The sequence below is a fragment of the Nylanderia fulva genome, unplaced genomic scaffold (assembly GCF_048542155.1).
Source record: "Nylanderia fulva isolate GAGA-0341 unplaced genomic scaffold, ASM4854215v1 Scaffold127, whole genome shotgun sequence".
Taxonomy (NCBI): Eukaryota; Metazoa; Arthropoda; class Insecta; order Hymenoptera; family Formicidae; genus Nylanderia; species Nylanderia fulva.
The window spans coordinates 153376-173094 of NW_028189485.1; the positions used below are offsets into that span (position 1 = coordinate 153376).

The window sequence follows — 19719 nt, forward strand, 5'->3', positions numbered from 1 at the left end:
AAAGTATCATTTTTCGCCCTTTTCCTTATACTAATACAAAGTCTTTAGAGGTATGGTAAAATGGCTCACATTTTTTTTACAAATATGAATATGTCAAAATGTCTTCAATTACTGATAAATAATGATTCAGATTTTTAAAATTAGAAATAGCGGATCAAAGTTTCAAAAATTTAATGTTTGTGAAAATAAGTAGGTAAAGATTTATTTATAACTTTATTTGTAATACGCAATTTTCACGGCCGGATTCGTAATCAGCATGAGAAAATCTATATGTATAAGGTTTAAAAATCTCAGAACCTTTTTGTGTGTCGAACAGTATTATTAAACATATATAATAATTATCAACATTTAACTACGAAAATATTATATCTGCTAAAAAGCAATGCACAAGCAGTGCCTTTCATCTTTATTTATTCTTGCGAAGTATAAATGAGAAAGTATATGTATATAAATAAAAGAACATATATTCTGTTGTATACTTATACATATATTTAAACGACTATACACATGGATAATTTTTTTTTATTACATTTAAATTCGTGGTCTCGGCTATCGTAAATATATGTACAGATTGACAAGCACATGTGCTAATTGTATAAAAACAGTTTATGTAATTATTAATCATTATTTTTACGTAATTAAATACATGTATAATTTCATTTTTGATTGAATTTAAATTCGAGAATCGGTGCTATATAGTAACCTGGCCGAGATTTACGCAGCGTAACTGTCGACGTGTCTTTGCCGGGATTAATGCAGCCATACTTATATTCACGCAATTGAACTTGGAACTTGGAAGCATATGATTATGAAACGAGTTGGACTCGCGAGAAATGATGATTCGCCGTTTCTCGATGACTCTTATTACGAATATCGCCGATAAAGTTACTGATAATAATTTGAGACTTATATATGTAGAGCGCAAATATCAATTTTGTATTTCTTGATTATTTTCTTGTTTATAAACTCACTTGTCTAAGCCAAAATAAGATTGGTGGATAAACAAAAACATAAATAAGGTTATATTTACTTTTTTTTTCTTTCTTGAAAATTCTTTCAGTGGAATTATGGGTCAGTATTGCATGGTTCGATAAGTATTGTAACAACACAGTTATCATATTTCGGGACATTAGTTTATTTTTTTTTCAAAAATAGAAAATGTAAAAATGTATTTAAATAAAGATACATGGAAAAAGAAAAGACATTATATTTTTAAATAAATATATTTTTTATACGTCTGGGGTACGTCTTTAATAAATCTCTGATAACAATTGCAAACTATTTTTTGGGATTACTTTGAAATATTAAAATTAAAAATGTTTAGAAAAATAATATGTATACAGTATACATATCATTTTTCTAAATATTGTATACAGTAAACATATATGTATACTATATAGAGTATACATATATCTATTTTCATATTTATATCCAATAAACAGATAATGCGTTAAAAAAAAGGAGGATTCCAAATTGGAAAAACGGTATAGCTTTGGTCATCATTGATAAATCACATTGTTTCCCACTGTCAGTTTTTTGTTAGTTTGTCAGTTTTTCTGCATCAATAAGTTTTCTTTTTAGAGTTATTCAATTTTAGTTAAATATCTTCATATTTTATCTCATATATCATATATTATGTGATATTATAGGTCTGTATGAAAGTTTGTTTGGAGTTTTGTGTGATTAGCGAATGGTTCTGTATCAGAAAATTGTTCCAATTTGGTATATCCTTTTGGTAAGTTAAGTCTGTTCTCCCAGTCCCATCGTTGGTTTCCTTTAATAAGAATCTTCATTTGAGGTTTATTATTAATATCTAAATAATCATACGTTGTACCATTTTTCACTGGTATCCACGTAAAATTAGCTGAAGAAGGTGTTGGATTTCTGCAATAAATATGTAATTGATTATTATTACGCGATTGTACGATGTGACAATAAATATTCATTAGAAATGTCAAGTCTATGGTACCCCGTTTTAGCAAAATTTGTCCACATCTGCGTTAAGTATTCCATTATTCTATAATCCGACGTATTATGTGCAAATGGTAACTTATGGTAAGATTGTAATGCATAAGGATAAAATAAATAACCCAGTTCCTCGTAGTGAAGTGTACCTACAAAATATTGTTATGTAAATTAAACTCAAAAGTTGATCATTTTTCCAATACATTAGAAGTGCAATCTAAAATTTATATTTAAATGTACTCTAAACTTCTCTTAATCAAATTTCTCCAAACTACGCGCGTCTTCTTACAATCATATATGGAAAAAAATTTCATATTCACTTTTTTTCCAACTTTATTACTAATTTGATTTTTACATAGTTCTATTTTAATTAACAACGCAATACCTGGAGGCGGCGTTGTAAAGAATATTTTCTTCATAGGAGAGGTATCACTTTTGTACGAAAATTCGTACAAGTAGGCCGACTCGTTAACATTAGAATTCATTTGAGTATCAATTGCTTGTATAATGCCTCTATAGAAATGATGATCGCCGATAAAATCAGAAAGACCAAATATAGTTTCATCTGACACTGTTTCATTACCAAAATACAATGATCGTAATTCCGGTACCGTGATCCCTAGTTGCGGTAATTGACGTAAAACTCTCGGATATATGGCTTTCTCGAAATCAGAATTATATTCTTCAAAAGTCTTGTTCTTTATTTCTGAAACGATTTTAACAATGATTTTAATTTTAATTTTATTTGATTTCATTGATTTTAGTTTAATTTTATTTCTTAATTTTTCTAATGATTTTTTATTTAGATATTTTAAATAAATATTTAACTCTATGTCTTTGAAACAAAACGGTTTCATTAATAAATAATTAATAATTCTGTGTACATTTAAATGTTACATATTGATGAAATCCTGAAACTTATTAGTATTGATCGAATTTATTATAACATTGTGTGTACATCAATATATTCAAAACATTGCAGATCGTATTTTTATGAAAATTTTGCATGAAACAGTGATTCATTATATACTAATAATAATGTGTAGTAATGGAAAGCGAAAGCAGATATATATACTTACGGTTGAAACAAGATGAATTTATGAATGAATTGCCTTCCTGACTATTATATCCAAATATGATTGGTATTGTAATTCCGTTACGTAATAATTGCAAGGGATTTTCTGGTAAAAGAGGATTCGGTGACTCGGAATCCACAGTCGGCGTAAATGCAAGCAAAACATCTAAGCCAATCTGCAAGAACATAGTATTATCAATACAAAAAAAATATTTTATTGTAATCCATCGAATATTATTATTGCAATAATTGTAATAGAGTGGCAAAAAGACCTCCGCTTCTGTCCTTATCAATTTTTTTCCGTCTATGTTTTTCAGAAATTTCAGGGCTTCTTCCGGATCTGAAGTCGCACTACCAAGTTTCTGAGCTAACATCATACCGTTATTGATAGCATCGTCTCGTTCATTGAAAGCCCAAGGAACAGTCGCGGCGCCACTTTGACATATTGCTTTATGAAATAAACCTGTTAAGCACACATTCGCATATAATATAATTGGCACTCGAAGAAGTTTTATATGATTTTATCATGAGACCTTTGCTTTTTTCCTCTTTGACTCAAAATAACACATAAAATTAATCAGCGTACTTTTAATTTTCAATTCTCAATTTAGAATTGATTTTTCTTTATTGAAGGATGTTATCATTTATCTTCCAAGTACATTTTTACGATGTTTTAAAACGTGGATATTATATAGTTTGTAATCGAGGTTTAAGTTAAAATGAAAAAAATCTTTTAATTTAAAATTTTTTGTTATAGCAAAGCTATAAAAAAATTTTCTTTTGTATAAAATGTGTTCTTAAATATTCTTAATATATGCATATCAATATTATGTCCTTTTGATTCGTACCTTTAGCTAACGGTGAAATAGTCAGATAGTGAACCATCACTGCACCCGCATCTTGACCAAAAATTGTGACGTTATGGGGATCTCCACCGAATTGCAATACATTTCTTTGAACCCATTTTAACGCCATAACAACATCTTTTAAACCCTGATTTCCCGTTGCCTTTTCCTTATAAAAATTGAGAAAACCTAAGGAGAGAATGAAAGAAACATGTCGTTAATACGTTTAGTAAAGTTTATTTATATAATAAAGTCTTAAATGTTCGCATTCGCTAATCAATAAAATAAGCAATATTAAATAGTCGACTAGGCTAGCACAAATTAAAATTTATTAAATTTCACGACGGTTTGACCATGTGGTAAAATTTTTTTTTACGTTTTTTAATTGATAAAAACCACAACTACATTGTCGAAACATAATAAGTGAAACTTAATAAGTTTTAATTTGTGCTGGTTGTGTTGACTATTTAATATTGTTTATTTATTTATATAAGTATTATTTAATTGAAAGTTATACTTATTTATATAAGCCGACTATATTTCAACGATTAAATTTCGCGAGATTTTTTAATTACTTATAATTCGACAATTGGTAAAATAAAATTTATGAAAAAAGATAAGAAACATTAAAATTTTTGAAGAAGTTATAAATTATGAGAATTGGTTATTGTTTTAAAATTGATATTTAAAAAAAAATTATACATATACGTAAATTATTTGGGTTGTGGAAAGTAGAATGCATGTGTGTGTTTACTTAAAAAAAATAGATCATTGAACGCATTAAGTAATGTAAAATGTTTTCGAGCTAATTAATAATATACCTAGAACACCTAATCTGTAATTCAGGGTAACGAGTACTACATCCTTCCTTATGATATATTCGGGACCGTCAATGAGCAAGGTGCCGTCCCCCACAAAAAAGCCTCCACCATGTATCCACACCATCACAGCGCGTTTTTTAAAAGGCATCATGTCTTTGGTATACACGTTCAAATAGAGACAGTCTTCGTTGCCAATGACTATGTCCTCGTTTGTGTTCTGAACACAAATATTTCCGTAAAACAAAGTGCTTCTGTCGCTGGACCATGGTTCTGGTGGTTGCGGATCCTACAATCAGTGTTTGTTATTTAAATAAAATTTGATATGTGGTCAGTTAGATGAAATTGTGCCGCAATCTTATCTTGATATAGATAATGAAAAATATGTAATATCTATATCTGCATCTTAGATGAAAAAAGGGTTATTGTTACTAAATAAATCAGAAAATTTGGTTTGTATTAAAAAATATGTATTATCTATATCTGCATCATAGATGAAAGAAAGAGTTATTGTTACTAAATTAAAGACACGGAAAATATAAATTTCATATACGATTAAATAATAACAACTACTTAAGAAAAACTCTTTTAAAAGACATAGGTTACCTAATTTTGTTTTTCAGCTGTACATGACTTGTCACTTTACAAAGTCAATTTAACTTCTAAACATCTATTTTAATATTTGACATTCTTTAATATGTGTGAAGGGAATTCTATGCAGAGTTCTCATGCGGTTGTGATCTATATTTAATTTAATATAAGATATTGCAATTTGTGATTGAATATATTCTCATAATTGTAATCTTTCAACAAAAAATTATTTGTCTGTAGTTCTCTTGAAAATGACCAAAAGTAATGATCGAAACGTCATGATCTACTTTTATGTAACCATAGCCAATTTGTCGTATATGAATAAAAATAATTTTTATCTTTGGCGATTCAAACTTTTTTATTTGATTAGAAGAATGAATGTATTTTTATATCCTATTTATAATTAAATTTTTTTTTATAACTGTATCTATGTAATCAATTTCAAAAACAACCTTATCCCGGAGTTATCTAGATAAATCGTAATGTATTATAATTTTAACTTTTATCTAGATATATTTAAAACAAAATTTATTTAATCTTATCTAAGATAAATTTACATATTTATCTCATCTTTATCTAACTAATTCATCAAACTAATTTAGCTAATTATCTAACTACATTGCCTACAATAAATATAAAATTCAAAGAATTACATCAAATACTTCTAGCAGCAGATACACTTGCAAATACTAAATGAGATTTGAAACGAGATAAGCATTTGTATTTCTCATTATTTTGAATATTTTGATTATCTTCAACAGATTTAATAATAGAAGATATAGATGTCTTGAAAATCTTTGTTGTTTAATCAGAGCCTTTTTAATTTATTATTATAAATCCACATACAATTGAGATCTGTTCTAAACTCAGCGATATCGTTAAGTCATAAATCCTTTCTTCAAAAAAGGCATGTTAACTGAGTGAATTTAATTTTAATCAAAGTATCGAGGGTTCTTTTCCGCGATGGTTGGTTATCTCGAAGCTTGCTTCGCAGCTCGAATCAGAACCTAGTCGTTTGATATTTTTATAGTGTGCAATTAAACTTAATATTATTTTAATTTGCCGAGTACCTATTATGCACATAATTTAGTTTACGTCATCGATTTTTTATTGTGTACAATTCACCGAATTACTATAGCGTGGATAATTTTAAATTGCTCAATATCTATTATGTAAATAATTTATATCGCTGAATTTCTATTACGCACATAATTTTATTGTATACATAATTTATTCTTCAACTTTCATTGTGTATATAATTTTAATTCTTGGATTTCCATTATGTTTTAAACTTTGATGTGCATATTTTCCATTATATACATTTTATTAATTAGCCGAATTCCTGTCATGTACAATTTCAATTATTTACATAATAGAAATATAGCATATTAATTCAGGCCAAAATTATTATTAATTATTTGAAAAATGTTTTTAAATAATTATTAATTATTTAAATGTTTTGCAAGTTTAAAATTTTTTAAAATTTGATTCTAATGAGTTAATGAATGTAGTCGCATTCTTAAAATTGAATATGTAATAACTCTTTGTCCAAAATAGGACATTTAATATGTTTATATAAACTTTTTTGCCTAAGAGGATATGTACAATTATGTCCTAAAATTATGTAAAAGCTCATTCATCCTGTATAACTAGGTTTTATTTCTAATTTTTGTAAATGACTGTATCTTTTATATTTTATAAAATTATCCAATAAAGAGTTTGTATCACTTGTCAAAGTTAATTTTTTTACAAAGATAGTAATATTTATAATTATTTTCTGTACTTACTTGAAACCTGAGATCACCCACTGGAGGTTTAGCATATGGTATTCCAGGAAAGGCATTGTAAGAACCATAGATGCTTTTCTTGATTATACCGACTAATGTTCCTTGAGACACATTTACTTTCACTCTGTTCGACGATGCGGCGACGATGACGGATGGCTCTAAAAAATTTATGCTCTGGCTAATTTATTACGAAAATAAGTATTTATATAATAACATATATAGACATTTCCTTATCGTGATCCAAAAGATATGCGATGTCAAAATAAAGTTCGTATCTTCATGAATATGAAGATATTATAAATAATTATTTTGTGTCTTACAAGGAAAACGTCGCTCTTATTAAATATATACATTATAAAAGCAATAAAACTACTATTAACAAATTCTTCGATATTGCAAACAAAATCTGTCTTGTCGCAGATAAAGAATTTTTTTATTTAACAAAATTAATTTTTCTTATAAATCATATTGCCATCTGTGCAACAACTAATATACTTTATTACATAAGATATATGTACAACTATCTCAGCAAACACAGTATATAAATGTTATATACTTAAGCATGTTACATGTAACGTATACGTTAGTTGTAATTTCCAACTCATAGATGTAACATTTTTAATATTACATATATTACATTGTAGTCTAACTAAAATTGAGTAGCTCTGAAAAAAACTCTTTAGTGCAAAAAAACTGACAAACTAACAAAAGACTATCTGTGAGAAATAATGAGATGTATCAATGGAGTTGATTTGGAAACGATTTTTTCTCAGCAAAAATGTTGAGGCACCAATAATTTATTATAAATAATTGAAAAAAATAAGCGTTTCGTTAAATTTTAATTTAAGCCTTATTATACCCCAGCAAACACAATATATAAATGTTATATACTCAAGCATGGTACATGTAACGTATATGTTAGTTGTAATTTCCCACTCATACATGTAACATTTTAATACGTATATTATATTTATGACATATATTATATTGTAGTTATATTGTCATTATATCCCAAGATAGCACTGACTTATCAATACTTATCAATGTGCTATTTGGTATATAATTACAATATAACTACAATATAATATATGTTATAAATATAATATACGTATTAAAATGTTACATGTATGAGTGGGAAATTACAACTAACATATACGTTACATGTACCATGCTTGAGTATATAACATTTATATATTGTGTTTGCTGGGGTATAATAAGGCTTAAGTTAAAATTTAACGAAACGCTTATTTTTTTTCAATTATTTATAATAAATTATTGGTGCCTTAACATTTTTGCTGAGAAAAAATCGTTTCCAAATCAACTCCATTGATACATCTCATTGTTTCTCACAGATAGTCTTTTGTTAGTTTGTCAGTTTTTTTGCACCAAAGAGTTTTTTTCAGAGCTACTCAATTTTAGTTAGACTTCTTCATATTTTATCTCATACTGTAGGTCTACGTTAAGTTTCGTGTGGTTAACAGATGGTTCTGTACCAGAAAATTGTTCCAATTTGGTATGGTCTTTTGATAAGTTAAGTCTGTTCTCCCAGTCCCATCGTTGGTTTCCTTTAATAAGAATCTTCATTTGAGGTTCATTATCAATATCTAAATAATCATACGTTGTACCATTTTTCACTGGAATCCATGTAAAATTAGCTGAAGAAGGTGTTGGATTTCTGCAATAAATGTGTAATTGATTATTATTACGCGATTGTACAATGTCACAGTAAATATTTGTAAGAAATGTCAAGTCTATAATACCCCGTTTTAGCAAAATCTGTCCACATCTGAGTTAAATATGCCATTATTCTATAATCTGACGTATTATGTGCAAATGATGAAATATTGGGAAATGGTTGTGTATGAGGATAAAATAAATAACTCAGTTCCTCGAAGTGAAATGTACCTAAAATATAGTTATGTAAATTAATCACAAAAGTTAATCATTTTTCCATACATTACAAGTGTAATATAAAATTTATATTTAAAAGTTCTCTAAATTTTTCTTAATCAAATTTCTCCAGAACTATGTTTGTTTTCTGACACTCATATATAGAAATTTAAAGACATTTTACGTTCACTTCTTTTCTATCTTTAATATTAATTTAATTCTTACATAATTTTACTTTAATTAACAATGCAATACCTGGAATCCGACATCTATATAATATTTCCTTTGAAAATGAGGTTTTACTTTCGTACGAAAATCTGTACAAGTAGGTCGACTGGTTAACATTAGAAAACATTTGAGCATCAATTGCTTGTATAATGCCTCTATTGATATGCTGATCGCTGATAAAATCAAAAAGATCCATTTGAGTTCTCCATGACACTGTTTCATTACCAAAATACAATGATCGTAATTCCGGTACCGTGATCCCTAGTTGTGATAATTGATGCAAAATTCTAGGATATATAGCTTCCTCAAAATTAGAATCAATTTTGTCAAAATTCTTTGTCCTTATCTCTGAAACAATTTTAATATCGATTTTATAATTTTGATTTGATTTTATTTATTTTAATTTTTTTTAAATTTTTCTAACGATTTTTTATTTAGATATTTTAATTAAATATGTAACTCTGTTACTTTGAAACAAAACGATTTCATTAAATAAATAATTAATAATTCTTTATGCATTTAAAAGTTACATATTGATGAAATCCTGAAACTTATTAATATTGATTAAAGGACCCCGCACATATCTTATGAAAAATGGCTCTCGGTTAAATTCGCTGAAACTTTGCTACCTTCTAGTTTTTGTTATTTTGAACAAAAGTTCCCCTGGTCATAACATGATTTGACGAGCCGTTTTTGCTCTATAAGATTTCAAGTATTGGTAATAATAGCTCAATCGTATACGTATGTGAAACCATTTTTACTATTTGTAACTACTTTTTTTACTAACTTTTAATCTTTTTACGTTAAGTGTTATAGTATAATAGTGTAGTATTGTATATGTAAGTATTTTTCAGATCCCCACCACGTCCATGACGTTGATTCTGGATAATGCCAAGAGCGGGGGTCACATTTATACACATAAATATATTTACACATACAATACTACACTATTATACTGTTACACTTAACGTGAAAAAGATTAAAAAATTAGTAAAAATGTAGTAACAAGTTTTACATACGTATACGATTGAGCGATTATTACCAATACTTGAAATCTTAAAGAGCAAAAACGGATTGTCAGATTATGTAGTGACTATGGGAACTTTTGTTCATAATAACAAAAACTAGAAGATAGCAAAGTTTGAGCGAATTTAACCGAGAGCCATTTTCCATAAGATATATGCAGGATCTTTTATTATAGCATTGTTTGTATATCAAAATATTTTTAAAATATTGCAAATTGCCTTTTTATGAAAATTTTACATGTAACAATGTCTCATGATATACTAATAATAATATGTAATAATGAAAAGCAAATGCAAATATATATACTTACGGTCATAATAAAAGTAATTTATGAATAAATTGCCTTCCTGGCTATTATGTCCGAATATGATTGGTATTGTAATTCCATTACGTAATAATTGTAATGGATTTTCTGGTAAAAAAGGATTCGATGACTCGGTATCCACGGTCGGCGTAAATTTATACATACCATCTAACAAGTCAGCCTGCAAGAACATATTATCAATGTAAAATAATAATTTATTGTCATTTGTCGAACGTTATTATTGCAATAATCATAACAGCGTGTCAAAAAGACCTTTATTTCTGTCAAATTGCTTCCGTCTATGTTTTTTAGAAATTGCAAGGCAATTTCCGGATCTGAAGTCGCATTACCAAGTTTCTGGGCTAACATTATACCGTTATTGATAGCATCGTCTCGTTCAGTGAAAGCCCAAGGCACAGTCGCGGCGCCACTTTGACATATTGCTTTATGAAATAAACCTGTTAAGCACACATTTGCACATAATATAATTAGCACTCGAAGAAGTTTTACATGATTTTATCATGCGATCTTTGCTGTTTTCCTTTTTGACACAATATAGCACATTAAATTAATCAGCGTGCTTTTAATTTTCAATTCTCAATTTAGAATTGGTTTTTCTTTATTGAAGGATGTTATCATTTATCTTCCAAGTAATTTTCTACGACGTTTTAAAACTAAAATATTATATAGTTTGTAATCGAGATTCAAGTTAAAATGAAAAAAATCTTTAATTTAAAATTTTTTGTTATAGCAAAGCTATAAAAAATATTTATCTTTTTGTATAAAATGTGTTTTCAAATATTCTTAATATATGTATATCAATATTATATTCTTTTGATTTGTACCTTTAGCTAACGGTGAAATAGTCAGATAGTGAACTATCATTCCACCCGTATTTTGACCAAAAATTGTGACGTTATCGGGATCTCCACCGAATTGCAGTATATTTTTTCGAATCCATTTTAACGCCATAACTACATCTTTTAATCCCTGATTTCCCGTCGCCATTTTTGTATAAAAATTGAGAAAACCTAAAGAGAGAATGAAAGAAACATGTTGCTAATATGTATAGTAAAGTTTATTTATATAATCGAGTCTTAAATATTTGCATTTACTATTCAGTAAAATAAGGAATATTAAATAGTCGACCAAACCAGCACAAATTAAAATTTATTAAGTATTACGACGTTTCGATCATATGGTTGAATTATTTTTAACGTTTTTTATTTGATAACTACATGGTCGAAACATCATGAAATTAATAAATTTTAATTTGTGTTAGTTTGGCCGATTATTTAATATCCTTTATTTATTTATAATAGTTATATAAATGTATAAAAATTTCAACGATTAAAAATTTAATTTTACGTTATAAGTTATGAGAATTGGTTATTGTTATGAAATTGGTACCTAAAAAAAACATACATATATACGTAAATTATTTGGATTGGAGAGAGTAGAATGCATGCGTATATATTTAGTTTAAAAAAAATTTAATCATTGAACGTAATTAAGTCATATATAAAATTATTTCGGGCTAATTAATAATGTACCTAGGACACCTAATCTGTAATTCAGGGTAACGAGTACCACATTCTTCCGCATGAAATAATCGGGACCATAAAGTTTCGGGGTGATTTCATTCTTCCATAAGCCTACACCTTTTATCCACACCATCACGGCGCGTTTCTTTAAAGGATTCATGTCGTTGGTATACACGTTCAAATAGAGACAGTCTTCGTCCCCAATGGTATGGTTCCAGAATATGTCCTTCTGAAGAGAGACGTTTCTGTAAAACGAAGCGTCTCTGTCGCCGAACCATGGTTCTGGTGGTCGCGGATCCTACAATCAATGTTTGTTATTTAAATAAAACTTTATAGATGATCAGTTAGATGAATTTTTGGGGCCATCTTATCTTGATATTGATAATAAAAATATGTATTATCTATATCTGCATCTTAAATAAAAAAAAGGTTATTGTTAATAAATTATTCAAATAATTTGGTTTAGAGTTATGGCATAAAAATAACTAATTACTAGAACTTATGCAATAAGCAATAAAAATTTTGAAGTAAAAGTATGAATATATTTTTATATTCTATTTATAATTTACATTTTTTATTTAACAGTGTTTACATAAGCAATCTTAAAAATAATATTATCTGTAAGTTAGGTGAACAGTCATGTAATTTTACTTTTTATCTAAATAAATGTAAAACAAAATCATCTTAATCTCATACAAGATGAATTTACATATTTATCTTATCTTTATCTAGCTAATTCTAAAATCATCTTACAATAAGAACAACATTGCCTACAATGAATATAATATTCAAAGAATTACATCAAACACTTCTAGCAGCAAATACACTTGCAAATACCAAATGAGGTTTAAACAAAATAAGCATTTGTATTTCTCATTATTTTGAATATTTCGACTATCTTCAACAGATTTACTAATCTGAGATGATTCAAAGGTCTTGGAAATCTCTATAGTTTAATCAGAGTCTTTTTAATTTATTATTATAAATACACATACAATTGCGATTGGTTCTAAAATTGCAATGGTGATATCGTCAAGTTATAAATATTTTTTTTATAAGCATGTTAACTGAATGAATTTAATTTTAATCGAAGTATTGAGTGTTCTTTTCCGTGATGGTTGATTGCCGCAAAGTTTACTTCGCGGCATGAATTACAACCAATTCGTTTGACAGTTTTACAGTTTGCGGTTAAACTCAATTAATATTACTTTGATTTACCGAGTTTTTATTACGCACATAATTTTGTTTTTGGCATCGTATTTCTGTTATGTATATAATTATAATTCGCCAATTTACTATTATGTGCATAATTTTAATTTGCTGAATTTCTATTATGTAAATAATTTTAATTCACTGAACTTTTATAACATACATAATTTTATTGTATACATAATTTATTCTTGAAGTTTCATTGTGTATATAATTTTAGTTCTTAATTTTCCATTATGTTTTAATTTAAGTGTGCAAAATTTCCATTATATACATAATATTATTTAGCCGCCTTTCTATTATGTACAATGTCAATTATTTATATAATAGAAATATACGGCAAATTAATTTATGCAAAAATTATTATTAATTAATTGAAAATATTTATTAATTAATATTAATTATTCAAATATATTGCCAGTTTAAAATTTCATAGAATTTGATTCTAATAAGTTAATAAATGTAGTCATTCTTAACAGTGAATACGTAATATCACTTTGTCCAAAATAGGACATATGTTTATATAAACTGTTTTGCCTAAAATAATATGTACCATTACGTTCTAAGATTGTGTAAAAGATCATTTCTCCTGAATAACTAGATTTTATTTCTAATTTTTTGTAAATGACTGTATTTTTTATATTTTATAAAATTATTCAATAAACAGTTCGCATCACTTGTCAAAGTAAATCTTTTAACAAAGTAATATTTATAACCATTCTCCGTACTTACTTGAAATCTGAGATCACCCACTGGAGGTTTAGCATATGGTATTCCACGAAAAGCATTGTAAGAATCGCCATAAACGCTTGCCTCGACGATGCCGACTAATATCCCTTCAGACACATTTACTTTTATTCTGTTCGACGTTTTGTCGACGGTTGGCTCTGAAAAATTTATGCTCTGGCTAATTTATTAGGAAAAATAAGTATTTATAAACATACAGGGTTTGTCCGGAAAGTAATGCGTCGCATTTTTTTAAAAAAGAATTTATTGATCGCATAGGTGAAACAACTTAAAATTGTTCGAAGTATGACCCTTCTGCGTCAATACATTTTTGCCAACGCGATTTCCATGCGTCATAAGATTTCTGGAACTCCTTGACTGGGATGCTGTTCAGGGAGGCCGTCGAAGTAGCTTGTACGTTGTCAACCGACTCGAGCTGTTGTCCTTTGAGCTCCCTTTTCAGCCGAGGAAATAAAAAAAAGTCCGCCGAACGTTGTTCAGGAAATTGGGATTATCTGCACAGAGTTGCTTGAGTTCTTCACAAACTTCCACTCGGTGTTGCTTTTGCGCATCGGTCAACACTCTAGGCACAAGTTTTGCGCAAATCTTCCGCATGGCCAAGTCTTCCGATACAATCTCGTGAACAATCGTTTTCGGCAAGTTCAATAATTCCGACATTAAGCGAACATTCATTCGACGGTCTGAATTCAATAATTGGCGCACACGAGTCACATTGTCGTCCGTTCGCGATGTTGACGGGCGTCCTGCGCGGGCCTCGTCGGCGACCTCCTTCCGACCTTCTCTAAACATCTTGTGCCATCTGTTTGACTGCGATTTGGAAAGGCAATCGTCCCCGAAAACTTTCTTGAGCATTTCAAAAGTTTCCAGCGGCGTCTTGTCCAGCTTCACGCAAAACTTTATCGCATAGCGTTGCTCTATCGTTCTCTCCATCACAAGTTCGACGCGACCACTAAGCAGAGGTTCACAGAATAAGCCGTCCTAACCCTCCAAGCGCATGGAAACAATTGAGCGACCTACCGTTGGAAAGCTAAGGGTACCCCCCTTCCTCCCCAACCGGTCCCATCGCTCTGCGATGTATAGTCGCGTCACAAAAAAATGCGACGCATTACTTTCCGGACAAACCCTGTATATGTCTATATATGTTATACATTCTCTTATCGTGATTCGAAAGGTACGACTCGCACCTAGGCATTTAAAGCTTCCGCGATTTCTAAATTCCACACATGTGCTATTATATACAATATATACCCAGATAGCCACAGTAATTATTATGACATCATTTTGATGTCAAAATGCATCATTTGCCATCAAAATGATGTCATAATAATTACTGTGGTTATCTGGGTAAGAGACACGACAAAATGGTCGCGCACGTATGTGTGTATGTGTGTGTTTTCGAAACATCACGAGTATTGTCGTTCTTTTCATCCCTTTTAATACTTGATCTATGGCGACAAAGGCGACGATAATCGCTGAATTAAACGGAGATGCCAGGCCGAAACGCACCGTCGGTCGCTCATATTCTATTTATACGACGTTGATTCAATCTTCGTTTCGCACTGTGTTCGTTAATTTAGCGAAATATAATTAATCTGCTTTTATTGTCACGCGCGCAGCATCAGTGAGAACGTAAAGGTGTTTTATGAAAACATCTGTTGCGTCTTTAATTGTGTTCTTCGAGGTATGTCCGAGGAATATTGCGGTGTGCACGATGCGCACTAAATAAAAGCAAATTTACGCGCGGAATTGCGGAAACAAATAAAAAAGGCGGTCCACGCGCACTGAAACGGCAATACACAAGTCTGCGGAGGAGCTTTCTCGGGCAAGGAGACATAAATAAATTCAATGTGCAATTGACTGTAAAATGGGAAATTTTTTAAAATGGGAAATTATTCTTTTCGGTAACAGATCGCGCGACATTTTGTTTGTTTAAATGCTCGTTTTCCGCTGGAAAGCTTCTTGTATTAGAGGGCTTTGTGTGCTTTCTAGTAACGGAACGGTGTTACACAGATCAGGTTACTTTTTCCTTGAGTTATATACCATCTACAGTATTTGCTATTATCTAAATAAAATTATAAGGATTATCATCTAAAATTTCGTTATTTTACCATTAGATAGATAATAAATAATGAGATACAAATTAATTCGACCAAAATAAATATATATATTATCTATATCTGCATTTTAGATGAAAAAATTAAGTGTTATCATTACTAAATTATTTAGAATAATGTTCGGATAATTTGATTGAGAGTCATAGCCAGTGTTTGCTGATCTTTAAATAAAATTATATAAATAATCTAGATAAAATTTTGACATCATTTTATCATTATATAAATAATAAAAATATGTTTTTTCTACAACTGCATCTTATATAAAAAAGTGTTATCTTTATTAAATTATCTGGACTATATATTGTTCAGATAATTTTAGGTATAAAATTGTTTCACATAAAGGTAACTATTAAGTAATAAAGCTTAAGTGGTAAGCGATAATAATTTATAAAAATAAAATATAAATAAAATATGAATATGTTATTATATGTATACATATTATAATTTACATTTTTTTATAATTGTGTTTACATAAGCGGTGCTAAAAAAATATTATCTGGAAATTATCTAAATAAATCGCCACATAATATTATATTTTAAATAAAATTATCATCATTTTACAATTAGATAAATTTACATATATTTACCTCAGTTTTATCTATCTAATTTTAAAATCATTTAAACACAGCAATGACAATCTGGTAAATAAAAGTCTTACCTGTGTGGTTACCAAAGACAGGTTGATTTAATATTAGAAAAGTTAGAATGCATCTCAGAATAGAGATTAAACATAGGTTTACGTTGAACATTTTTATCTCTATTCACGGATGGCAATATTGTAACACAATCTCGACTAGTGGAGGCTGGCGAGGTCAACGATCTGAAATTAAAAATTGCAGAAGATACTTTTACCATAAAAAGATAGTAAGAAAATGTAATAGTAGATACTAAAAATGTAAAAATATAAACTCTTGTGTATATAGCTGATAGATAAATAATTAAAAAATTTAAGATAATGAACAAATTTAAATATATTACATTTTTATATAAGTAATTCCAAGTGAACTCACTATATACCATGGCATGTTGTTGATATCATGTGGTTCTAATTAAACTACGGAAAAAGCGACGCGGATAGTGATACGCAGTGACATCGCAAAGAAATTGAAAAGTAATGTCCGTTATAAATTTGCTGTATGGGAACTATCTGCCATACAGCAGGTTTGTTACGGTGATTTATATGGTACTGAAAATGTGCGAGAGTCTCGAAACGGCTATCAGTATTATTGTATCGTTATATTTACATTTATTTTCATGTACGTCTGTGTATTGGTGTGTGTCTTCTTCGTCTTGTATTTATTATAACCCTGCTTACCTGAGTACGTATATGTGTGTCTACGGACATGTATGTCTTTATTTTAAAAAGTTTATTTAATTATATTTGTTGTTTTTTCATTATTTGTATTGTATAATTAAAAAATAATATCTTATTCAAATTTATATCATCTTATACTATTTACATTGCAAACATACATTCAAGTAATATCTTCCAATTTCAGCGTGAATAATTGTCTCATATTAGAAAATGGAAAAAATATTGTTTTGCCACGGATTTAATTTTTCTTAATTTTTATGCAAAACAAATTAAATTTTTTTTACATATTGTACACTTCGATCATTTTAAACATATGGATTATTATGAAGAAATTTTATTGTCAAGAAATCTGTGATTTTTGGTGCAGCTTGGGGTATAAGAAGACACAAAATTTCATTCGCTATAATTTTTTAAAATACTTTATGTAACTTTTTTTTGGATTTTAAACAAGAAAGAGGATACTCGCGAATTTTGTTGGTTTCACTTATTTGTAAAAAGTCTACGAGTTAAAAAAAATTATTAAAATACTCAAAGAATCATAGGTTTCTAATATAGTTTTTTATATATTTAAAATTATCTTTATATATAAAATATATACTACATATTTTAGTAAAATTAATTTATATCTTATTGTGGTGGATATTAATATTTTTATTTGTGATATAAATATATATTTAATAAATATATTTTCTAATCAAAAAAACTTTATAAAATTCTTAAAATATCATTTTGTACATTTAATTTCACGATAATTTATAAAAGAAAATTCACGGTGTATACATCTGTATAGAAAAATAATAAAGAAATTCAAGAAAATAAACAGAATTAAATATATTACATTTTTCTATATAAATAATTCTAACTTGACTCACTTTATATTGTTGATATCTTGTAGCTTTTATTGCACTACAGAAAAGGGGATGCTGATAGTGATGCGCAGTGACGTTGCAAAGAAATTGAAAATTAATGTTCACTATAAAGCTGTTCGGCAACAAACGTCTGTTCGTTTCAGTATTTTATATGGTACTGAAAGTGTGCGAGATACTCGAAACAACTTTCTGTGTTATTGTATCGTCATATTTACGTTTATTTTCATGTACGTTCGTGTGTTGGTGTGTGTCTACTTCGTCTTATGTGTGTTATATCCTGCTTGCCGAAAAGTGCGTAGGTGTGTATCTGCCCTTATATGTATATGTGTGTTTGTTAAAATCCCAAAGAACAAATCCAGTCGTATAACATCCACCTAGCGGATTCGCTTTGGGTGCAGCTGATGTCGGCGGAAATTTTTGAAATAATATGCAACTTTACATTTTTTTAATTTTATGTTGAGGCAATTGAAAGATTATGTTAGAAAATGGAAACAAAATTGTTCTGCTACATATTTTAAAATTTAAGCCGCTTAAAATTATATCTTATTCAATAATTTGGTTTTTAATACAATAATGAATAGAGCGGAGAGAGAAAAGAAGAGAGAATGCTCAGTCGCGTATGTCACCTCGATCTACTAAAGTATTTATCTCGATTTATTTTTCGATTTATATTATATTTAATACAATAAATACACCATTCAACAAAAAAGACTTTATTTCAGGTTTGGAAATTACCAAAGCGTATTCTTATAACTTATTTTCTGCTAATTACGAATCCGGCCGCGAAAATTGCGTATTACGTCAGGTTTTGTAAATATGTAAAGATGAGAAAAAAAGCATTTTAAATACTATTCCGTAAAATATAACTTCTAATTGGGACGTAATAAAAAATGCTACGAGGGCTCAAAATAAAGCTTAAGACTTGTAGGTTGTGCAAATAATGTAAAAAAGTTCGAATTTAGAGTTTTTTGAGAAAACTAAATTAAGAAATTGAAAGTATCATTTTTCGCACTTTTCCTTATACTAATACAAAGTCTTTAGAGGTATGATAAAATGGCTCACATTTTATTTACAAATATGAATATGTCAAAATGTCTTCAATCACTGATAAATAATGATTCAGATTTTTAAAATTAGAAATAGCAAATCAAAGTTTCAAAAATTTAATGTTCGTGAAAATAAGTAAGTTGATTTATTTATAACTTATATTAAATTTGTGAATTCGATTTTTGATCAAGTTATTTAAAAAATCTGGCGTAATACGCAATTTTCACGGCCGGATTTGTAATCAGCATGAGAAAATCTATACGAATAAGGTTTAAAAATCTCAGAACCTTTTTGTGTATCGAACAGTATTATTAAACATATATAATAATTATCAACGTTTACCCA

General features: G+C 28.6%; 1 protein-coding gene across 1 annotated transcript; it reads right to left on the minus strand.

Moving 5' to 3' along the window:
* Window positions 1–1204: 1204 nt before the first annotated feature.
* LOC114930681 (uncharacterized) lies at window positions 1205–15221 on the minus strand. Its single transcript, XM_085479678.1, has 17 exons — window positions 15214–15221; window positions 14015–14189; window positions 12083–12371; window positions 11375–11560; window positions 10803–10987; window positions 10569–10710; window positions 9275–9547; window positions 8842–8986; window positions 8575–8756; window positions 7082–7239; window positions 4707–4992; window positions 3889–4074; window positions 3313–3503; window positions 3045–3216; window positions 2351–2671; window positions 1970–2114; window positions 1205–1884 (listed from the first exon to the last, which is right to left on the minus strand). Exons 1-17 carry the CDS (start codon window positions 15219–15221, stop codon window positions 1644–1646), a joined length of 3285 nt encoding a protein of 1094 aa, XP_085335804.1. The 3' UTR covers window positions 1205–1643.
* Window positions 15222–19719: the final 4498 nt, after the last annotated feature.

Bases quoted from the DNA above. Each gene is read 5' to 3' on its own strand.
- LOC114930681 (XM_085479678.1), bottom strand. The intron at 11,561-12,082 runs GTACATTATTAA...TTCTCTCTTTAG, and splicing joins TTACAGATTAGGTGTCCTAG to GTTTTCTCAATTTTTATACA. The intron at 7,240-8,574 runs GTACAGAACCAT...TAAATTTTTTAG, and splicing joins CAAATTGGAACAATTTTCTG to AGCCATCCGTCATCGTCGCC.